Source organism: Manis pentadactyla, chromosome 4 (assembly GCF_030020395.1).
Source record: "Manis pentadactyla isolate mManPen7 chromosome 4, mManPen7.hap1, whole genome shotgun sequence".
NCBI lineage: Eukaryota > Metazoa > Chordata > Mammalia > Pholidota > Manidae > Manis > Manis pentadactyla.
This window is the reverse complement of record NC_080022.1, coordinates 148710064-148735785: the sequence shown is the minus strand read 5'-3', so window position 1 is coordinate 148735785 and position 25722 is coordinate 148710064. Positions and strand designations below refer to the sequence as shown.

At 35.2% G+C, this 25722-nt stretch overlaps 1 protein-coding gene across 1 annotated transcript in view; it reads left to right on the top strand.

The window, feature by feature from the left end:
* Positions 1-25722, top strand: part of LOC118908930 (serine/threonine-protein kinase TAO1-like) — a 60469-nt gene that overhangs the window by 18108 nt on the left and 16639 nt on the right. The window contains 8 exon segments of the mRNA XM_057499504.1: positions 452-545; positions 1921-2002; positions 4544-4660; positions 6493-6696; positions 10426-10650; positions 18811-18939; positions 21480-21683; positions 24047-24286. Of these exon segments, the coding sequence (XP_057355487.1) occupies positions 452-545; positions 1921-2002; positions 4544-4660; positions 6493-6696; positions 10426-10650; positions 18811-18939; positions 21480-21683; positions 24047-24286 (1295 nt within the window).

The following is a 25722-nucleotide window of genomic DNA, read 5'->3' as shown; positions in this document are numbered from 1 at the left end:
AGATTTTACACGTATTGAAAGGATTATAGGAAAATTTTATGAACAATTTTATGTAAGTTTAAAACTTAGAAAAAATGGACAGTTTCCTTGAAGGATGCATATGGTTGAAGCTCATTTTTGCTACAAAGGACATTATTGGGACATTTGATTGAAACTACAATGGAGTTTGAGGATTAGATAATAGTCATGTATTCATATCAATGGTCTGATTTCATGAATGTACTAGGTTCTCTTAGAATGTTCTTGCTTATTGGAAAAATACACTATTTAGAGATGACGTGCATCAGGGCTGCAATTTCCTCTCTATTGGACTCCCTTGAATAAGTTCTCTCAACTCTACTTTCAACTTTTTTGCTAAGTTTGGGTTTATTTAAAAAAAAAAACTAACAGTGCTTCCATTCTCCTGTATAACAGGCACATATTTTAACAGGAAGTTTTCTTTCTTTTATAGCGGAAATGAAGCCTCCTTTATGGAACAATAATTCAGTAAGTGTCTTCAGTCACATAATCAGAAGTGAATCCCCTACAGTACAGTCTACTGAATGGTGAGTATGGCTGAGAGATGTATTATTCACATGGTAAAATTTAAATATTTTTCATAATGTTATCAAAATGATTTCATTTCAATGAGGTGAAGTGTATATAACCTGACGAAATATTAAAATAGCTTTATTTTATCCATACATCATGTTTATCCTTTATTATCTCTACTTTTCATAGCATATAAGTAACTCAGTTTAGAAATAAAAGATACATGATGCTACAAGGGAGCAAAAAGTATGGCTTTTGTATAAAAATTAATTTATTTTTTGTACCTTAGCAACACATACAACCCTAATTATATAATAAATAACATGATTTAAAGATTGATATTTTATAACTGCAATATATAGATTGGCACACAACCTGTAGAGATATTTAATTGGGGAATGGTTTATAATTGATATGGTATAAAACATAGGTAAAAATGATTAGATAATTTATCAGAGTTACCAGATAATTCATAATTTTTGGATCATTCTAATTGTCATTATTTATTATTCAGAATGTTCTTTGATGTTGCATCTCCTAGTGCTTCTATGATAATACTGTTATTCTGTAAAGAAGTTTATTGAAAACAGATGAACGATTTTAGGAAACAAGGATTTTTATCAGTGATAGAAAATTTTAATGGGAAATTCTTCAGGCGTATCTAGCATTTGAAAAGTTCTAGGGGACTACCTACCATACTTAACAAATACTTTAAAATTCACAAGTAAGATGCATAAATTAGCAAAAAAGAATTCTTGTATAAAACAATTAAAAATCTTATTTGACTATTGATGACAAATATTGATGGAATATTTTTTACCTACTGCCTTACTGAACTCTCATCATTAACACTATATAATAGTATGTTACAGAATTCTAATTTTAAAAAATCTTACTGTTTCCTGGAACTTTTATCCATTTGCTCAAGGATGCTAAATACTTAGGTATAAAAAATGTTCCTTCCAAAACAAATAGCCTGATATTCTGACACATGCTATATGGAAGATGATCCAAGGGTCAAGTAAGAAAGAGATGTGGCTAGAGGAAAGAAAAAAAAAACCTAAAAATATTATCTTAGATTTGAATGTGAAAAGGAAAATGATTGACTTCCCTAATTCACCTCAACATAGAATGAGTTGTGATACTTAAGTATGTGAGAGCAGGATTTTAAAATAATGTGTGCAAATTTATCTTTGGTAAATGGTAAAGATTCATTAGTTACTTTGCATAACTTTTTATAGACTTACATGATGAAATATATAGTGTATTTTGTCTGCTTTTTTTTATCATTTCTATTCTCCCTCCCACCCATAGGCACATGCCTTGATTTGTGGATATGTTTTTAAAGGAAATAGCAATATGTTCACTTGGTACTTTCCTTTACAATAGGTCTTATCATTTTCGACGATTTGTAGATTCTTGCCTCCAGAAAATCCCTCAAGATCGCCCTACATCACAGGAACTTCTAAAGGTCAGTTATACTCTGTTTTGTACACCTAAGAAATTGTTTTAAAGAATGTGTTTTATTCTTCTTTGATTCCAAATCAGTATTAAGTATGGTACCGGTTTTTGCTAAAATACTAATTTCATAATATTGTTCTTTCTTGGAAACTTTGGAAGTTGCTAAGGTTTTTCATTTGTTTTTCAAAATTAACTGCTTTTACCATGTCTGAATAGAATATATAGTTAAATATTCAATTTAGTAGTATTAAATGGCTTAATTTTTATATGTGTAAGCATATATTCATGAGTTACAACTATAAATTTTAATTCATGTGGAACCATGGCATTTCAGAATTGGCAAAACATAGTTTAACTTTGGATTTAATTTTTGTATGTACCACACTTGATATATCCATCTGTCATATATAAAATAATATGAAAGTAAGAGAAATGATGTGTAATACATTTACGTAAATACTGTAGGAGAAAAGAGATTTCAAAAGAACTGCTAAAAATGGATTTCACATTTTTGTTTCCTTTTGAGAAATATGTTTTTCTAACTTAGCAATGAAAATATTTTAAAAGTAATGTGAATTCTATTCATTTTTCAGTAGGTTTGGTTACCTAATTTAAATAAATTGTTAGTATATGCTTTCTGTTCTCAAAAATAGGTATTCACAATAGCAACAAAAGGTTTAGTATATCTATGAGTTATGATAGTGAAAAATAAGCAGGACGCATTTGTAGAAAACTGTTAAATAACTTAGAATTACAAGATATATTTATTTCATTTTGAGGTTGATATCTTATTAATAGCAATAATAGTATTATTCGATTTAATATAGTTTTTAAAACATCTAGATAAGGCATTAGTGAGTAGCAGTTAACTCTATCTCTTTGTGACCTTAAGGAATTTTGTGGATTTTTCACTAGAAAATAAGAATTTCTGCATGAATGTTTTAGAATTTTAAAGAAGTTCAGTTTATTTTCACCAACACACAGTTCAAGATGCAAGGATATTGAAAGGATCATGTACATATTCAGTAGGGTCATTTGCAACTACAGTATGTAGAAGAGCAGTATAAAGTTTCAGTAACACTTAGGGAATTCTAGGCCATAAGCACACTTACAGTCTCAAACGAAAGCCCAAAAAATAGGTATTCACGGTAGCAACAAAAGGTTTAGTAGAGCTGTGAATTATGTTAGTGAAAAATAAGCAGGATCCATTTGTAGAAAACTGTTAAATAACTTAGAATTATAAGATATATTATTCTCGGATAAAAAAAGACCGAATATCATGAATAGTGGTACATACCAAGCTAAGGCTCAGGAAAAGGAAGAATGTGACTGGCTTCTTACATTTGCCTAATGAAGGCAAAAGAAGCCCTTTTGGTAATAACCCAACTCTCCAGGAGTGGATACTTGGCCTTGGGTGATCGGATCCCAAACATGCATATATATATTCACTTACCTGGTCCATTTTGTGTATTGACCTTATTGGAAGTGATAGGAAGTATCTATCAAGTGCATCCTTCACTTTGACCTGATCACATTTCTGTTACAGTCTGTCATGAGGAAAAAAACTAAAATGGAAAAAAGTGACTTACTGTATGAAGCTATTTATCTAAGAATGCAAAATTGAAAATAATTATCCAGAATTAGAATGACAGTTTATGTAATTTTGGCATGAACATTTGATGAAGTAGTCTGTAGGCATTATGTTTATGAGTTGAAATAGCATAATACAGCAATGAAAAGAGAATAATATATAGTTACAACTCTTCAGAGAAGAAATAAATTTGAGCTAGTAAAGGAGGTAAAAGTCTTAAAAGAATTCAAGATCATCTCATGAACTCCAGTGCACAAGGCATATTTCTGCAATCTGTGCTAACTACAAAACAAAATCTATACACAGAAAATTTCTGAGAAGAAATAAATATCCAAAAAATACCAAAAGTAACAATGATAATCTTATGGTAGAATTGTTCTTTCTACTTTTCTGTATTTGATAATGTTAAGCTTTATCAAGTATTAATGGTAAAAATCACTAATACATAATGTCTCTTAATCAACTGTTAGTGTTTTATGAAGTGTCATTTAAGCAACATAAAGGAACCCGTAATACCCAAGTGGTATGTTACGTAATTCACCATCACTAAATACGTTCCTGTTGAAATCTAATGTAATTCAGAACTGAATGTGTCTCCTCTATGAAATCAGTTCTTAGAATTTGTGAGCATTTACGTAGGGCTGTAATTGGATTTAATTCTTAATGTTTACTTAGACTCTGATTATTTCAACTCTGCATTTTCAGTTGTCCAACAAAGGTGTCATGTTCAAAGTTTTCATAAAAAGTACGGGGGATGTTATGTAGGCACAGAGTGTATACATGTAAATTAAATTTTATAAATATAAGTAAAAAGCATAACAGAACTAGGTAGCTATAGATTACATGCATTATCTATCATTATTTAGGATAGTAACTCTAGGGTCTAAGAAGGGATTCATTTGTTCTGAATGAAAAAATATATAGTTCTCAACCTGACTTTTGCCTTCTACTCTTAACCAGCACATGTTTGTTCTTCGAGAGCGCCCTGAAACAGTGTTAACAGATCTAATTCAAAGAACAAAGGTGCTTTCCCAGGAGGCACATAATGGACCAGCAGTAGAATCACAGGAAGAAGAGGTAATAACTTAGAAATGGCTCAACTATTGGGGTGTCTTTATTGACTTCTTTCCTTATGCAACTTTTCTTGCCAAGAATCTTTTATATCAGTGGTTTCCAGATTGTGCCTTAACAGTGATTCTCTAAGGTTCCACCCAGATGGGGAAAAAGGTTTTGCATTCTTTAAACCATCGTCTTGGTAGTGCACATTAGCATAGTAAAGCTCTGTGAAGTCCATTAAAGAAACCTGTTCAACTTTTATTTAATCTAGTCCCTCTCAAAATTCTGGGCTAGGGGGAATTTTTTGCTGATTGTCTGATGGCATGGGACATGCTTTTGGAAGTATTTGAAATTACAGGCTTTGGAAGTTGACGGTGCTCACACAGAAGTCATTAGAATTACCAACCATTCTCTTATTTTATAAACCTTTCCCCCAGTGCCTTTTATATAATGTTTGATAAGTGTTTATTAAATTGGAAATTTCTTGCTTCTTTAAAAATAAATAAGTAAATAAAATAAACATGTGACTTAACTAAACTTACCCTGAGGGAAAAAAAATTACCAAGCATTCTTATTCTGTTACTAAGAACACTTGATTCTTTTCAGTTGTGTACAGGGATTCATTCCTCTACATGGTTCTAAAATACTCATTTTATAGGTGAGTAAAGTAAGGCTCAGAGTGGTTAACTAACTTATTACTGTAGAAGCATATGTGTTCAGATTCATATATGACTCTTGAGGACCAAGTTCTTTCCATTTTGCCATGTTTCCAAATTTGCTGGAGAAATGTTATAGAACTTTCTCACAAGGAAAATACAAAGCTAATTATTTGTGGAGCTATCTTTTTTAGTCTGAGTATTTTCTGTTTTCTTCTTTGCTCATGTCACAATGCCAAAGCTTTGATTCTTTTTTATTGCTTTCTACTGAGAAAGATCCCTGCATTCTGAAAACAGGAGTAGTAGTTACTTTTCTTTTTAAAAGCACTACATGATTAATGAACTATAAAATAAAAGACTCTCTTACATACAGTTTTGGTGTTTTTGATATTGCCTTTTAGTTCTAACAGTAGTCACTAGAAAATTGGGGCTATTTTAGGTATATGAAATACTTCAGTAAAGTGAAATTAATAAAATTCTAATGTCATTAAACATTAGAATAACAGCAACTTTTTTAGGCTGTGGATGTAAGAAAAGACCCTCTAAATACCTTGGGTCTGTATTTATTATTCTGCTTATCTTAAATAATTTTGGTATGGTAAGACTATAATATTGGGGCCCAGATACCAAAGCTTGCCGGATTTGTTCAGAATAGTCTTCTAATTATGATTAAATATATAATTTTTAATTTTACACAGAAATAGGTAGGAATTAATATTAAATTACTTAGTGGAAAAAGTTTAGGCTAAAGACTATATTCTGAGAAGAAAATAAATATAGAAGGCTTCAATAAAAAATAAGTAAAAGTGATGTTTATAGGATTAAAAAAAAAGGTTGGTGTTTGTTTTCACCATTGGAATCATTGAGCAGCGTCCCTGTGTATACCCTGTGAGATGTGTAGTAGAAATGGATTTCAAACTAATGTCAAAAATTTTAAAGAAAAGACTACACTTTGGAAATAACCCGGAATTGATTAACTTTTTCACATGGTTGGGCTTTTTGGTATTTACTTTTTGGTCACTTTTTTTATCTGTCAACTAGCAACTGATAAACTTCCTGGTCTTGGCAAATACAAGGAATTTCTCAAAATAAACCACCAACTTTCTAAAGACTGTGTGTGCCAAGCAGTGTTCTAGGTGCTAATAATCAAGAATTTAGGAGATAAAGGTATTTGAATCTAATGTTCTTTTCCCTCAGGGACTAGATTACTGTGTTGGATGGAAAGGGACAGTGAATAGTGCTGAAAGTCATCAGTCTGTTGCCAGTATGTCCAGCGGGGCCAGTAGTCAAAGCACTAGTGTCAGCAGTTTTCCAGATGCCTCAGATGCTGAGAGCGAGCTAGACATGATGGAGGGAAACCACCCAGTCACGCCTAGTAGTTCTGTCACCCATTTAAAACCTGTGAGTATTTGGATTTCAGTGAAAAAAATTTCAAATTTGGTAACTAATTCTCTTAGTCTGGTTAGTCTAAGAGTTTGGGTTTTTTTTTCCTTTGATGTTTCAGAAGTTTGGAACATAATTTTAGGCAACTTATTTTAAAGTGGCAAAAGGCTTTTAAATTCCCAGTTTAATGTCTGCATTTAGGGAACATGTTTTGGAATGCAAAAAGAATATTTTTTAAATCTTCAAAGAAAGAGAGAAAGAAATGCCATATAATGCATTATCTGAAGTTACATAGATGAAAATGAAGGTATTTAAAAATAGTAAGTATTCAACATGATATTAATGATAATGGTTGCCTTTGGGAAGTGGAGAAAGGGTTAAGGTGGGTGATAATCAAAAGTGATTTTTGCATTTTCCATAATGTTTACATTTTTTAAGTAAAACAGTGTAACTGTAGAAAATTACACCGTCTTGGTTTAGGAAATACAGATGTTTGCTACACTTTCACGTGTAAGATTTTAAATTTTCTTGAAAACATTTGAAGGTCAGGTAACTCCTTTTTGCAATTAATGGAAATGCTTCCTTTTTAACTTCACTGCTTTCAATATTACCAAAAAGTTACTGGGCACAATAGCTAAAAGATGGAAACAACCCAAGTGTTCATCAACACATGAATGGATAAACAAACCATAATATATACATATAATGGAATATTATTCAGCTGTGAAAAGAAATGGCGTTCTAATGTATGCTACAATGTGAGTGAACCTTGAAAACGTGCTAAGTGATATAAGCCAGACACAAAAGGGCAAATGTTATTAGAATTCCACTTATATGAAATATCTAAAATAGTCAAATTCATAGAAAGTAGATGAGAGGTTGCTAAGGGGCAAGTGGAAAATGAAATAAATATTTTTAATCTTTTTATTTTGGTATCATTAATGTACAATTACATGAGCAACGTTATGGTTACTAGACTCCCCCTATTATCAAATCCCCACCACATACCCCATTACAGTCACTGTCCATCAGCATACTAAGATACTATAAACATTGTCCATGTCTTTATGTGAACATGATGTATTAATTTCTATGACAAAGTCATAGGGCATATGTATGTTGGACTTCATAAGAAACTGTCAAACACCTTTCCAAAATGGTTGTACTGTTTCACATCCCCATTAACAATGTATAAGAGTTGCAGTTGGTTCACATATTCTCCAGCATTTGGTTTGTCAGTCTTTTTTATTTTAGCCGTTCCAGTGGGAATGAAATGGAATCTCATGTAGTTGTTTTTGCAATTCCCTATGACTGAAGATGGCACCAGAATCACCTTTTCGTATGTTTATTGTCCATTCGTGTACCTCTTTAGTGAAGTGTTTTCTTAAGTCTTTTGTCTGTTTTCTTATTCCGGTGTTCATCTTTTAATATTGATTAGTAGGAGTTTTTATATACTCTGGGTACAAGTATTATATCTCAGATATGTCTCACAAATATTTTTTCTCCATCTGTAATAAATTAAAACTTTTTAGTTTTAAAATCCAATTTAAACAACCCATTAAAAATGAGTAAAGGCCATAAAAAAGCTTCCTCTAAAATCAGGAATAAGACAAGGATGCCTACTCACAACACTTTTATTCAACAGAGTGTTGGAAGTCCTAGCTACATTAATCAGGCAAGAAAAAGAAAAGGCATCCACACTGGTAAGGAAGAAGTGAAACCAAACTGTCACTGTTTGGAGATGACCTGATAGTACATAGAGAAAGCCCTAAAGACTCTACCAAAAGACTATTAGAATTAATACATCAACTGTACCTCAATTTTTAAAAATGTGTTAAAGACCTGAATAGACATTCATCCAAAGAATATATACAAATGGCCAAGAAGCACATGAAAAGATGCTCAATATAATTAGTCATTAGGGAAACACAAATCAAAACCACAATGAGGTACCACCTTACAGCCACTAGGATGGCTAACTATTTTGTTTTTTTGTTAAGGTATCATTGATACACAATCTTATGAAGGTTTCACATGAGCAACATTGGTTACTACATTCATCCGTATTATCGAGTCCCGTGCTAACACCCCATTGAAGTCACTTTCCATCAGCGTAGTAAGATGCTATAGAGTCACTGCTTGTCTTCTCCATGCTATTACTGCCTTCCCATCTCTCCCTTCTACACTATGTGTGTTAATCATAATGCCCCTTAATCCTCTTCTCCCTCCCTCCCCACCCCCTTCCTTTGGTGACTGCTAGTCCCTTCTTGGACTCTGTAAATCTGCTGCTGTTTTGTTAGATGGCTAGCTATTAAAAGAGAAAAGCAAAAACAAAGATGGAAAATAACAATTAGGGAGCACATGGAGAAATTGGAACTCCTGCTCTGTATTGCTGGCAGGAATGTAAAATGTGAGCTGCTGTGGAAAACACTTGACGATTTCTCAAAAAGTTAAACATAGCATTTCCTCATGACCCAGAAATTCTTCTCCTAGATATATACCCCAAACAATTGAAAGCAGGTACTTAAGCAAATGTATATCCACAAATGTTCATAACAGCAGTATTCACAATAGCCAAAAGGGGGAAATAACCCAGAGGTCCGGCAACAAATAAATGGATAAACAAATTAGGGTATGTGCATACCATGGAATATTAATCAGCTATAAAAAGGAATGTAGTACTGATACATGCTATACAATATGGATGAACCTTAGAAACATGCTAGGTGAAAGAAGCCAGATACAACAGGTCACATAGTATATGAAACATCTAAAATAGATCAATCCATAGACAGAAAATAGATTGGTGGTGACGAGAAGGGGAGAATGGAGAGCAAGTGCTTAAAACATACAGGGTTTTCTGTTTTCTTCTGAGGTGTTAAATATGCTTTGTAACTAGATACGGGCAGTCATTGCAGAACATCATGAATATACTAAATGCTACTGAATTCTTCCCGTTAAATGATTAATCATACATTGTGTGAACTTTGCCTCTATTTAAGAACCCAGTTTGTACATTTTTTTCTTTATAGTAGGGGCAGTGGTTGCAGAACATCATGAATATACAAAATGCTACTCAGTCGTTCACTTTACATGATTAATCTTATATTATGAATTTTGTCTCTGAGAATGCAGTTGGTACATTTTTTTCATTATAATCAGTGTTTTTTGTGTCCTTTCCAAGAAATATTTGCTGACCCCAAGGTCATGACAATATTCTGTGTTTTCTTCTGCTGTATGATTCTGGATTTTAGGTTTAGGTCAAGTGATTCTTTTCTAATCAATTTCTGTATATAGAATGATTAAGCATTTATTCACTTTGAATACAGAGAACCAGTTGTTACAGCAGGGTTTGCTAAAAACACTTTCTTTTCCTCTTTGAATTAACTTGACTTTTTGGTAGCAAATCAATTGACTGAATATATGTGGGTCAGTTTCCAGATTTTACTATTTACTTTTGCTCTATTCAGTCTGTCCTTATACCAATACCAGTCTTTTGATTACTGAAGTTTACATCTTCCAACTTTTTATTCCCCCTCAAAATTTTGGCTATTGTAGGTCCTCTACATTCCCATTTAAATTTTAGAACCAGCTAGTTTGTCTGCTTCTTCAGATGAAATTTTATTAGAAGCTGTTGACTGGGTTCTCCTACATGAATTACCTGCTTAGTTGATAGTGGACTGCTGAAGATGGTTTTGAAAGAAAAAGGTTTTGCTCTATTTCACTCTTTCCTCTCCATTGCTGTAGGTTACAAGGCAAATACAAGAACAGGAGCCTAGAGAACAAATGTTTTGTTACATCGAAATGAGGCGGCAACATCGAAAAAAGCTGGTGACTCTGGAAAACAAGCTAAAGGCTGAGATGGATGAACATCGTTTCAGATTAGAAAAAGATTTTGAAACTCAGTGTAACAACTTTGTGGCGGAAATGGCGAAACTTATCAAGAAACATCAGGCTGCTCTGGAAAAAGAGGTAGCTGATCAGTATTACTAATGTATTTATTCTAACTTGTGACTATTTCAAAATTAACCAAGATGGCATTTTGCTATTAGGGTGTCTGTTCCCCAGAACCAAGCAAATCAGTTGGGGAAAGGGAGAAATACTTATATAATAGGTAAATTTTCCAGTGCTGAGTCTGGGAACCAGTAGATATGGGATTGATGACTTGACAGTTTTATCGTGTAACAGTGGTTAAGTCAAGTAGATCAGATTAAAGATGATGACATCACAGGTGAGAAGAGGCATTCTCCCAAAACCACATATAATACAAAAATATAGTTAATACAACTAACCCTAAAAGATCAACAGGAAAAAAGGCTGCCCCAGACTGCTTACACCTGGAGAAAAAACAAACCTCTAAAAGGGTAACATACGAAAGCCATGATCCGGAGGGACCCACACTCTTCCCCCACCCCAACTCACTGGCAGAAGGAAGAGAAATGGAGTGGGGATGGGTGGAGGCCTGGGACTGCTGAACACCCAGCCCTGGAGATCTGCTGTGCTGTGGGAGCACAAACCCACATTGCATGGTGCTCTGGCGATTAGTGGGGTTGGAAAGCTAAGACAGGAGGAACACTTGGAGAGACTGAGATTCCAGCCGCTTGTGGAAAATGGGGATCCACATCTGGCTGCTCTGGGACAAAAGAAAGGCAGGCAGTATAAGAGACTTCCTAACAGTGAGAGGACTACTAAAGGGGCAAGGATTGCACAAGGCTAGCTGCTCAGGAAAAAGGACAGGTAGACAAAATTGTCCAGGTACACTCTGCCCAAGAGATTGGGAACTTTTCAGAAACTTCAGGCGCTGTATCCCCCAGGCTGGCTACCCAGCTCTGGGGCCTTCCACCATGATACGCAGCCTGCTGCACCTTCCAGACAGCTGGCACTGGCTTGCAAACCAGTTGCCCCTGCCCTGGTGTCAGTCCAGCCAGAGGGAAGCCCTGCCTACAGCAGCTACAAATGCAAAGCATACAGGGTTACACCTGTGTGTTCAGCCCACTGGTCTGACTGTGGAGAGAGGCACAGTAGTCAGGAACCAGGAAACAGCTCTTCCCAACCCCCAGTGACCAGCAACACTCTCTGCGACCCCCGAGTTCTCTCCATGGGCTAAGCAGCTCCAGAGAGTAGACCTTCTGGGTAATAGAGGGTGCCACATACAGATATGAAACATCAAAGGGATCAAACGCTTTAGAACAGATGGACCTAACAGATATCTACAGAATGCTCCACCAAAAAGCCGCAGGATACACATTCTTCTCAGGTTCAACCCCAGATCCCAAAAACACCAGAAAAAGAATCAAGTGAAAATGAACTCATCAACCTTCCTGAAAGACATTTTAAAAAGAAGTCATAAACATGCTCATAGAGGTACAGAAAAATATTCAAGAAATCAGGAACAAATTCAAGACAGAAATCCATTCATTATGGAATAGAATGGGGGGATTTAAAAGCAGATTAGATATGATAGAGGAGACAATTAATGAAAAAGAAAGTAGAGAAGAGGAATACAAAGAAGCTGAGGCACAGAAAAAAGGATCTTTAAGAATGAAAGAATATTGAGAGAACTGTGTGACCAATCCAAATGGAACAGTATTTGTACTATAGGGGTACCAGAAGAAGAAGAGAGAGAAAAATGGAAAATGTCTTTGAGGAGGTAATTGCTGAAAACTTCCCCAGTCTGGGGAAGGAGATAGTCTCTCAGGCCATGGAGGTGCACAGATCTCCCAACACAGGGGACCCAAGGAAGACAACACCAAAACATATAATAATTAAAATGGCAAAGATCAAGGATAAGGACAGAGTATTAAAAGAAGGCACAGAGAGTAAAAAGATCATATACAAAGGAAAACAAATCAACAAATCGGGCTATCATCAGACTTCACAGCTGAAACCTTACAGGCCAGAAGGGAGTGGAATGATATATTTAATGCAATGAAGCAGAAGCAAGAATACTCTATCTGGAAAGATTATCATTTAAAGTTGAAGGAGGGATTAAACAATTTCCAGAAAAGCAAAAGCTGAGAGAATTTACCTCCCACAAACTGTCTCTACAGTGTATTTTGGAGGGACTGCTATAGATGGAAGTGTTCCTAAGGCTAAATAGCTGTCACCAGAGGTCATGAAAGCACAGTAAAGAAAGGAGAACAATTAATTACTAAGCAAATGCAGAATTAAATCAACTACCCCAAAGTAGGTTAAGGGTAGACAAAGAGTACAGAATATGATACCTAATATATAAAGAATGGAGGAGGAAGAAAAAAGAGGAGTAAAAAAAACCTTTGGATTATGTTTATAATAGCATAGTAAGTGAGTTTAGTTAGACTCTTAGATAGTAAGGAAGTTACTCTTGAACCTTTGGTAACCACAAATCTAAAGCCTGCAAAGGCAATAAGTATGTAACTATCGATAATCACTATAAATGTAAATGGTCTGAATGCACCAATCAAAAGACATAGAGTCACTGAATGGGTAACAGAAGAAGAACCATCTATCTGCTGCCTACAAGAGACTCACTTCAAACCCAAAGACATACACAGACTGAAAGTAAAGGGATGGGAAATGATATTTCATGCATCTAATAGGGAGAAAAAAGCAGGAGTTGCAGTACTTGTGTCAGACAAAATAGACTTCAAAACACAGAAAGTCACAAGAGACAAAGAATGACATTACATAATGATAAAGGGGTCAGTCCAACAAGAGGATATATAACCATTATAAATATCTATGCACCCAACACAGGAGTACCTACGTGTGTGAAACAAATACTAACAGAATTAAAAGGGGAAATAGAATGCAATGCATTCATTTTAGGAGACTTCAACACACCACTCACTCCAAAGGACAAATCAACCAAACAGAAAATAAGTAACATGACAGAGGCACTGAACAACGCTTTAGAACAGATGGACCTAACGGATATCTACAGAATGCCCCACCAAAAAGTCGCAGGATACACATTCTTCTCAGGTGTACATGGAACATTTTCCAGAATAGATCATATACTAGGCCACAAAAAAGAGCCTCAGTAAATTAAAAAATATTGAAATTGTACCAACCAGCTTCTCAGACCACAAAGGTATGAACCTAGAAATAAATTACTCAAAGAAAGTGAAAAAGCCCACAAACACATGGAGGCTTAACAACATGCTCCTAAATTATCAGTGGATCAATGACCAAATAAAAACAGATCAAGCAACACATGGAGGCAAATGACAACACTAATTCAACACCACAAAATCTGTGGGATGCAGCAAAGGCCGTGCTAAGAGGGAAGTTTATTGCAATATGGGCCTACCTCAGGAAAGAAGAAAAATCCCATATGAACAGTCTAAACTCACAATTAACAAACCTAGACAAAGAAGAACAAATGAGGCCCAAGTCAGTAGAAGGAGGGACATAACAAAGATTAGAGCATGCTTAACTAAATTGAGAAGATTAAAACAATAGAATCAATGAAAGCAGGAGCTGATTTTTTGAGAAAATAAGCAAAATAGATAAACTCCTAGCCAGACTTATCAAGAAAAAATAGAGAGTAAAAATAAAGAGTATCAGAAATGAAAAGGAAAATCACTACAGACACCACAGAAATACAAAGAATTAGAAGAGAACTGCTGAACTGCTTCTCTTCTATGCTAACTCCAGTATGCTAACAAACTGGATAACCTAGAAGAAATGGACAACATTCAAGAAAAATACAACCTTCCATGGCTGACCCAGAAAGGAACAGAAAATCTGAACAGACCAATTACCTGCAGCAAAACTGAATTGGCAATCAAAAAACTACCTAAGAGTAAAACTCATGCACCAGATGGCTTCACTGCTGAATTTTATCGAACATTTAGTGAAGACCTAATACCCATCGTCCTTAAAGTTTTCCAAAGAGTAGAAGAGGAGGGAATACTTCCACCCTCATTCTATGAAGCCAGCATCACTCTAATACCAAAACTAGGCAAATACCCCACAAAAAAGAAAATTAGAGACCAATACCCCTGTGAACCTAGGTGCAAAAATACTCAACAAAATCAAATTTTAAAATATACCAAACAAATCGTCTATCATGATCAAATATGTTTTATTCCATGGATGCAAGGATGGTACAACATTCTAACATCCATCAGCATCATCCACCACATTGACAAAAACAAAGACAAAAACCACATGACCATCTCCATAGAAGCTGAAAAAGCATTCAACAACATTCAGCATCCATTCATGGTAAAAAAAAGTCTCAGCAAAATGAGTATAGAGGGCAAGTAACTCAACATAATAAAGGCCATATATGACAAACCCACAGACAACATCATACTTAACAGTGGGAAGCTGAAAGCTTTTCCTCTAAGATCAGAAAGAAGACAAGGATGCCCACTCTCCCCACTTTTATTCAACATAGTACTAAGGTCCTAGCCATGGCAATCAGACAACACAAAGAAATAAAAGTTATCCAGATTGGAAAAGAAGAAGTTAAACTGTCACTGTTTGAGATGACATGATATTATACATAAAAAACCCTGAAGAATCCACCCCTACACTACTAGAGCTAATAACTGAATTCATCAAAGTGGGAGGATACAAAACTAATACAGAGAAATCTGTTGCATTCCTATACACCAATGATTAACTAGCAGAAAGAGACATCAGGAAAACAATTCCATTCACAATTGCATCAATAAGAATAAAATACCTAGGGATAAAACGAATGAAGGAAGTGAAAGACCTATACCCTGCAAACTACAAGACAGTTGAGAGAAAGAAGATACCAATAAATGGAAATAACATCCCTTGCTCATGGAAAGGAAGAATTAATACTGTCAAAATGGCCATCCTGCCTGAAGCCATCTACCAATTAAATGCAATCCCTATCAAAATGCCAACAGCATTCTTCAATGAACTAGATCACATAGTTCTAAAATTCATATGGTACCACGGAAGACCCCAAATAGCCAAAGCGATCATGAGAAGGAAGAATAAAGCAGGTGGGGGATTATGCTCCCTGACTTCAAGCTCTACTGCAAAGACAATTTGGTACTGGCACAAGAACAGACCCATAGACCAGTGGAACACACTAGGGATCCCAGATAAAAACCCAAGCACATATGGTCAATAAATATATGATAAAGGAGCCATGGACATACAATGGGGAAATGACAGTCTCTTCAACAGCTGGTGTTGGCAAAACTGGACAGCTACATGCAAGAGAATGAAACTGGATTATTGTCTAACCCCATACACTAAAGTAAACTCAAAATGGATCAAAGATCTGAATATAAGTCATGAAACCATAAAACTCTTAGAAGACAACATATGCAAAAATCTCTTGAACATAAACATGAGCAACTTTTTCCTGAACACATCTCCTTGGGCAAGGGAAACAAAAGCAAAAATGAACAAATGGGACTACATCAAACTTCTGTATAGCAAAGGACACCATCAGCAGAACAAAAAGGCATCCTACAGTATGGGAGAATATATTTGTAAATGACATATCTGACAAGTGATTAACATCCAAAATATGTAAAAAGCTTACATGCCTCAACACCCAAAAAGCAACTAACCTGATTAAAAAATGGGCACAGGATATGAACAGACACTTCTCCAAAGAACAAATTCAGATGGCCAACAGGCACTTGAAAAGATGCTCCACATCACTAATTTTAAAAGCACAATGAGATATCACCTCACACCAGTTAGTATGGCCAACATAGAAGAAACTATGAGCAATTATGGTGGCTAGGATGTGGAGAAAGGGGATTCCTCCTACACTGCTGGTGGGAATGTAAACTAGTTCAAGCATCGTGGATAGCAATATGGAGGTTCCTCCAAAAACTGAAAATAGAAATTCCATTTAGCCCGGCAATTCCACTCCTAGGAATTTACCCAGAGAAAACAAGCTGTCAGATTCAAAAAGACATATGCACCCCTATGTTTATTGTAGCACTATTTACAATAGCCACGATATGGAAGCAACCTAAGTGTCCACTAGTAAATGGATGGATAAAGAAGAAGTGGTACATATACACAATGGAATATTATTCAGCCATACAAAGAAAACAAATCCTACCATTTGCAACAACATGGATGGAGCTAGAGGGTATTATGCTCAGGGTATAAGTCAGGGAGAGAAAGACAAATACCAAATGATTTCCCTCATTTGTGGAGTATAACAACGAAGCAAAACTGACGGAACAAAACAGCAGCAGACTCACAAACTCCGAGAAGCTACTAGCGGTTACCAAAGGAGAGGGCTATGAGAGGGCAGTTGGGGAGGGAGAGAGAAGGGGATTGAGGCTATTATGATTAGCGCACATGGTGTGGGGGGGATCATGGGGAAGACAGTGTAGCACAGAAAAGACATGTAGTGACTGTGGCATCTTACAACACTGATAGACAGTGACTGCAATGGGGTATTGACGGGGGACTCGATATGGGTGAATGTAGTAACCATATTGGTTTTCATGTGAAACCTTCATAAGAGTGTATATCAATGATAACTTACTAAAAAAAGTCATTAAGTATTCTGTTCTAAGCCTTGGACACTGGTTATCTGAGGAGTTTGATAAATCAGTATTTAATTTCGGTTTCAGAAATTGTTCATCATTCTCTGTGTACTTTTTGGAAACCTTAAATTTGTAGTAGCATTTTTATATCAGAAGAATTGAAGAGTACTATAATATACAGAGAATGTTAAAGTGAGAGGGATTAAGAGGGTTTCAGATCCAGATTTAGCCCATTTGTTTACTGCAAATAAGTATCATTCGACTATATGATAAAGGTGCATTTTTTTTAGGAGTTATGTGAAAACTTGTCTTCTAATTTCCTTGGTTCCCCATTTGTTTCAATTTATTTTGATCATCACAGTTGTCAAGTAAAATGTAAACTTCTCAATAAACTTACACTATTTCTTCTAATATGTCTGGCTAGTCCACCCTGAGGCATTTATAGCTACCCTGCTCACCCTTCCCTGCAAAAAAGAAGAATCACTCTCTCACAGTAATAGAGAATTTAGCAAAATAATTTCTGGTGTAAATGAATATTTGATTTTGAAATAATTTGGTAAGGGAATGTAAAAATATTTAGAATTGTGTTTGGTGTTGTACTTTCTTGAATAATTTGTAAAGTGGTAGATACTAACATGTTTAGGAAAGCAATTCATGAAACATGATGTGCTATATGATTTTAGATTTATTTTATATATTTATATCTATGTCTATATATGCCTAGAAAAATTAGGAAGTACATGCACCAAAATGTTAATATTGGTTATCTCTGGCTGGTAAAATCATATAAGATTTTTCTTTTGTGTTTTTTTGTATTTCCTAAATGTTCTGCAATGAATATGTATAGTTCACCCTTGAATAACATAGGTTTGAACTGCACAGGCTCATTTATACACATATTGCTTTTCAATAAAGATCTTGGAAAATGTTTTGAGAGACAGTTTGAAAGATCATTTTCTTTTTTCTAGCTTTCTTTATTGTAAGAATGCAGTATATAATTTATACAACATACAGAGTATGTGTGAATATCTGTTCCTGTTGCTAGTAAGGCTTCCAGTCAGCAGCATGCTAGTAGTAGTTAAGTTTTGGGGGAGTGAAAAGTTATATGAGGACTTTTTTACTATGTTGGGAGTCAACACCCCTAATTCCCACATTGTTTATGGGTCAACTATTGCATATATCATCAGAAATAAAATAATATTGTACAGGGATTTAATATTTAACACTTTCATATTACTTAAAATACAAATTAAAAGTCAGGGATTAATTTGAAGATGAATGTATTACATTATTTAATATACAAATCAAGCTAGATGAAAGGTCATAACTTAATTACATTTGTTTTGTTTTATTGGGGGTGGGAGACGGGCAGCATACTCCAGTATGGGGGAAAGAAGGTGAAAACACTGACCCTGTAAAAGATCAGCATTTTAAAGATGAGTTCCATTTTATTGGTTCTCTGAAATTCAAATAAGAATGCTGAGTAATACTTAATAATTTATTGGATATTCTTGCTTTGGTAATGATTATACTGATTTTATATTCTTAGGTGGGAGGAAGTATCCTTGCTAATGTGTATTAAACTGCTGCTTTGAAGCTTATCTGCTGAGCTAATTTGATCCATTTAAAAAATTTCCTATAGGCTAAAGTGATGTCCAAGGAGGAGGAAAAATTTAAGCAACATCTACAGGCCCAGCAGAAGAAAGAACTAAACAGCTTTCTGAAGTCCCAGAAGAGAGAATATAAACTTCAGAAGGAACAGCTTAAGAAGGTATTTACTTTATAGAACTTTTCAAGCCAGTTACCTGCTTACTGATTATATTCAACAGTGATCTACTCATAGAACCATTAGCAAAAATTTTTCTTTTGTTTATGGCCACTAACTATATATCAGTTTAAGTGAGGACATTGATTATAACCTATTCTCAATGGCTGATATCCTCAGTTGAGTGGGATCTAGAAAGAGTGATCTCTTGAACATTTAAATTATTTTATGAAGCTATTATTTATAAAAGCTTTCCTAAGCACTTAGTAACTGAGTCACTAGAAATAAAAATACTTTAGCTGTGAAAAAGAGCCATATATTTCTTCCTTTAAAAGTAAATCATACCTTCTTACTTTGGGCTCAGATTACAATACTTTGTTCTTATTTTGATTTTTAACACAGAATAAGGATAAGAGGCATTTCTGCTCATCCCATTTTCTTTAATAGGAAAGCATGCTAATCATGTCTTTGTGGTTACATGATTTCATGTGTGTTTGCCCTTTATGTGCTGCTTCCTTGAACTTCTTTTTATCGCAGATGTACTCTAACTTTGAGGAAAGCCATGGTTGTTCCAAGGCAATTTCTGAAAGGGGATTATTATTCAGGATAGTGATCAGGACATGAAAATGATATGTGTCAGCTATTGCATATTTATTGTATTGCAGAGAATATAAATCAGTCATCTTTCCCAGGTCTAAGGTGATTTTTCAGAGAATATTCACCGTATGGTTCTTCACCTGTTATTCAAGAAAGAAACCAATTCTTTATTAGTTTCATTGATAAGATACTCAAACACATAAATATAAAAAATCACATAAAGTTGTAGTTCTCAACTTAAAGATGTCAATGAGAAGACAGAGATAATAGAGGAGTACACACAAAGAATCATTTGGCTATGTTTTTCAAAATCTCTTGCCAAGGAAATTCCCCACCCACCAAGACTTCTCCAGTTACACCCCCTCTTACAAACTGATGGGCTGAAATTTTTAGCCCATGTAATAAATTATTAGCACACAGATAAATTAATATTGATAACATAACCATAATATCTTTGGTACAGTGCTTTTGTGTGTGTAGGAATTTGACCTATAATTAGATGTTTAAGTCTTATTAAGGACATATTAGTGGCACAAAGCCTTGCTATATATACCCTGCCAAGTGAGGTTCATTGATAAGATTTTTCTGACTCGAAAGAGTATAACCTGCTATGTATTCCCATTACTGTAATCTAAAAGCTAAGCTCAATACTAGAACATGGAATTTGAAAAGTTGGTAAATAGGATTCCCAACTGTAAATAAGTACCCAACAAAATGCAGTTCTGTAGTTGTTTCTTAGTGAAATGAGGTTTTCGTTTTATAAATGAATGTGTTGGTTTAGATAATCCTTCAAGCATATAATTCATAGTCTAACTAACAAGTTCATTTTCTTTTAGAGGGTAGTTTTGTGTATTTGTGTGTGTGTGTGTGTGTGTGTGTGTGTGTGTGTGTGTGTGTGTGTTCATTTAGAATGATTATTATCGGTATAGAGGAAGGGACATACTAGAGTCTTGGTGGGTGGGGAGTTTCCTTGGCAAAAGATTTTGAAAAACAGCCAAGTGAGCTTTGTGTACATGCCTGTATTATCCCTGTCTTATCACTGACATCTGTAAGTTGAGAACTACAAGCTTATGTGCTTTTATTTTTATGTGTTTGAATATCTTATTAATGAAAGTAATGAATAATTGGTTTCTTTCTTGAATAACAGATGAAGAACCATAAGGTTAATAGTCTCTGAAAAGTCTTCTCAGACCTAGGAAAGATGGCTGATTTATATTCTCTACAAGGTTGATGCATTTTAGGTTGAAATATACTAGCATTAATTAGCATCCTCAGGTCTGTATCATTGAACGTATTGTCAATATTCTCATCTTGTCCAGTATAAATGAATTTTTTTAGGTAGTTTGTGAGATGATATTTAAAATGCTGTAGAAAAACATTGGTCTTGCCTTGTGCAGTGGTTATAGTGCTGAATATTAAATCCATTCTAAAAGGTCTCTATTTTCCTATAGTTTTCTTGATTTTCCATTTAATTTCCAAAGTCTTTTATACTGAACCCATCCTTAACTTTGCCAAAAACTTAGCATTTCTATTGCTGAAAATCAAGAAGTGAGACATAACTATATTTTAACCTTGATTTTAATTCGTGTGTGATTTTTACTTGAAAGCACTGCCTTCTTCCCCTTTTTGGGAGGGATTTAAAGAAAGATGCTTTACTTCATTCACCAATCATTGTGTGCTTTCAAAGCGACGAGCCATCATAAATATAGCTGTGCAAAGCTAAAAAGTATGCATGTTTTCTAGTGTATGTTTTCTCTTTTCTTGTCCTACTTCATGGATAACTCAAGAAATGGAAAAATACTACCTACCTCCTTAAGGTCATCGCCCTGCCTGCCCTTGAGAGAGGGCACAAATTAAGTACTTTTACTGAAGATTACCAGCTACCAAATAATATATTCATGTAGTTAATTTTTATGTATTTTGAACTCAGTTGTTTTTTATCTTGCCAGGCGCTGAATGAAAGCCAGAGCGCCCCAAGGAAAGAAAAACAGGAATGGCTGTCAAAGCAGATAGAGAACATCCAGCATCTCCAAGCCGCGGAAAAGACCGATCTTCTTCAACATCAGAGACAGTGCCTAGGGCTGCAATGCCGTCGCTTCCAAAGAAAGATATTCCTTGGGCGCTGTAACTTGGAGCAGGACCTTGTCATGGAGGTATGTTTAACTGGTGTGAAATCAGAATCTTCCAGAAAAGATGTCAGTCACATCCCACCCTCAAGGCCTGAGAGCGCTTCTGCTTCCCTTTGCCTAAGTCCTTCTTCCCTGGAAACCCAACCCACACGGTTCACCTTCTCCCTCACTTCATATCTCCCCAATTCTGATCACCAAATCCTTCTCCTTCTTTAAATATTCTTGCACTCCTCCCTCTCTCTCTCTCTCTCTCTCTCTCTCTCTCTCTCTCTCACACACACACACACACACACACGCACACACACGTGCACACTTTTTTCGGGGGATCTCTCTCTCCCCAAGGAGAATGGAAATTATATGAATTCCCAGGTTCTGTTCAGGGCTTTTATATCCAGTGGATAGATATCTCCAGGCCTTATACCTAGTGGCTGGCCCATAATAGGTATTCAATAAATATGTATTAAGTAAATATTTAATAAATATCAAATCCATGAGTGAAAGAAGTATTAATTTTTAAATGTGAGAAAATTAATTGGATAATTTATGCCTTTTCATCTGAAATAGGTGCCATGAAGATATATACTACCATTTAACATATTTTTATAATCATGAAATTATTCATTGGGCATATGTAGAAACTTATGCCAATGAAAACAATGGTTCTCATTATCAGGTATACCTATGAGCAAAGAGCAATTTATTTCCAAGAATGGCTTAAACTTCAAATATAAGTTAATTATTCAAATTCACTAATTAAAGAAATTCAAATTAAAACAACTGAATCAATTCGATAAGATCAGTCTACAAAATTGGTAAGTCCTAGTAGTGGCACGGGAAAGTGGGCAACGTTGGGAAGAATATAAATTGCTACTGCCATTTTGGAGCATAATTCAGCAGCTTTTACAATTTAATTTGCATGTATCTTCTATCCATCAAATCCACTTCTCAAATTCTATCCTAAAGATATAATAACATAATTATATGGTGTATTATGTGTAGATGTTTACTGAAAATTTGTCATAAGCAAAAAATGGAACAACTAAGGCATCACAAAGCAGAGGCTTACTATAAAACTTAAAAGAAAGATCTGTATGTCCTGATCTGATCTGGATATTTGTCCATTATATTTTTAGGTAAAGAAAGCATATTATATGCCTATAATATATTTTTTATTCAATTTTAAAACTGTATGTTTTTGTGCAATAGTTGTGTCATGACAGCACGGGGAAGGTTGGGAAACATATGCACCAAATGTTGGCCCCTGGAGAAGGGGCAGCAGAGGCGAAAGGGCCAAGTCTGGCTTCCTTCGACAGAGAAAAAGAGAGAGAGTGTGTGTGAGTGTATGTGTGTGTGTTGTATATTTGATCTTTTTAAACTGAAAAAATTGTAACATTTATTGATCATGAGGTAGGTATTCTGAGAGCTTTCCACTTATGAATTCATTTCAGCCTCACGTTAATTTTATGAAACAGCTATGTTATGGTCTCCATTTGAGAAGTGATGAAATTGAAGCACAGAGAGTTTAAGTAATTAACCCAAGGACTCACTGCTAGTTGGTAGCAGAGCCAGGATTTAGAAAGCAGGCAGCCTAGCCCTAGAGTCTTGTGTTCTTTTTTGTTTGTTTGTTTGTTAATATTTTGTTAAGGTATGATTGATATACAGTCCTGTGAAGGTTTCACGTGAAAAAACAATGTGGTTACTACATTTACCCATATTGTCAAGTCCCCACCCATACCCCAATGCAGTCACTGTCCATCAGGGCAGCAAGTTGCCAGAGATCCACTATGTCCCTTCTCTGTGAAACACTGTTCTCCCCGTGATCCCCCACGCCATGTGTACTAAACATAATACCCCTCAGTCCCCTTCTCCCTCCCTCCCCACCCACCCTCCCACACCCCTCCCCTTTGGTAACCACCAGTTCATTCTTGGAGTCTGAGTCTGCTGCCATTTTGTTCCTTCAGTTTTGCTTCATTGTTATTAGAGTCTTGTGTTCTTAACCACTACACTACACTGGGTATACTGCATGTAATAGAATTGAATGTATACACTGAAGAAATTCAAAGGATGACTTAGAAGTCCTCTTCAAATACAAAATTAGGAAACATAAATGAAAGAGAGTGGAAAGGACATTAAGTCTCTTGGGACAGATTTGATATGTCTTAAGCTCATTGCTAAAAATAGTATAAATAGCTAATGAACAGATAAGGAAATTATGCTACCAATTGCCCATTTTCTACAGTTACAGTAATAAAACCCTAATATTTACTGTGCAGCCATTATTAAATCAGAGGATTACATCTATATCCTGGTTATTCTGCTTCTTGGGATTTTTTTTGCCTGGCACTGTACATCAGTAAATTATGCCTTTGTCTTTTGTTATGAATTAGGAGTTAAATAAGAGGCAGACTCAAATGGACTTGGAGCATGCAACGCTACTGCGTCATCATGAATCCATGCAAGAACTGGAGTTCCGCCAGCTCAACACAAGGCAGAAGATGCGCTCTGAGCTGATCAGACTGCAGCATCAAGCCGAGCTCACTAACCAGCTGGAGCATAATAAACGGAGAGAACAAGGACTAAGGCGAAAGCATGCCATGGAGGTTCGACAACAGTCTAAGAGTCTGAAGGTACCTTTAGCCTAAGCTTCTTGACAAAGGAGAACAGATAAAAGGCATCATGTAAACACTAAAAGTCTAAGCCAGATGTCTGCAATAAAGAAATTGAATAAGCTTTTTCCTTTTCATTTTAAGCATGTTTGGTTAGTTTTGATGTAGGGGGTCTGTAGCTACAGACTTCTGCTTATGTATTTCTCAGCAGAGTACCAAAAATGGCCAGAACTTTTTCACTGTGGAAAGTGCCATAAATGAGATTCAAAATTCTTATTTTAAGTGTACCCAGATGTCCAATGTTGATACTACAACTATATATCAACATACTAACCTGTTGGCTTCTCTCTGTTGTTCCAAGTTTTATAGTTTTGGGATCTTATTTCCTCTGAATGTGATTTGTATCCAAAAGAGGCAGTAAGTTCTTGATTAGTACAGAAACCAGTGAATGAAAAATGCCTTTTTACTCCCTCTCCCTTCATTGTCTATACTCATCCTAAGAGGAATAGTGGAATTATCACATTGTTACTCCCATTCTTTCTGTGCTTGGTAGCATAGGTAAGACCAGGGCATGTGTAGTTGGAGTGTATTTTTTTCATTAGCACATCAGAGTGAAGCAAGTTATTATTATATGCCCTCTTGTAGACAAATAAGGAAAGACAAGTGTTGGTGATATATAATATCTAAGGACTTAAAATTTTGTATTTGCTTTGCATAGAGGAATTTATTCATAGGATACTAAATTCAAAAGCTGCCAAAGTGTATTTATTATAAAGTTAAAGGTTTCCCTCTCCTTGTCCTTTAAGCCACCTGGTCCAGGCCCCTCTACCAAAATTAACCAGAGTTAATAATTCCAAGGAATTTTCAAATTTTATAACTTGTAATAAATATTTGAAGTATAATCACATGTATCTTAATAAACAAAAAACTGAAACAACCCACTATATATGTTGTCATCCATAGTAGTACCTCAATTAATCTGTACATGTCTGCACATTTTAAACTTTTATTTATATCCAATAAGGCCCAGATCCCACAGTATCTTCTTTACCCCCTTTTTCAAACTCTTTGACAATTTAACTATAGAACTATCATGTAACAACACTTACCTGAATAACTGTCCTGAAGTGAAGTGAACTTCACTCACAGAAGTAATCTGTGTCAGAACCAGAAGCTAAATCAGAGGGATCTCTGGTTCCTATTCAGCTCCATTCATACAGGTTGTCCTGAACAAAATACAGAAGCAAAGCTACGATTCACCCTTTCCTTGTGAATCTAAGTAAAATGTTACTTTGCTGTATCTTCAAAACAGCTAATGAACATCGTTTACAGAGTGGCTCATATGTTGACTACCCACATAACCATCATTAGTTAATGCTTATGAAAATCAGAATTCTTAATGATTTTCCAGATTTATTTTGTCTTTGTAGTAGCTACACAGTAGAGTTTCCCACCAA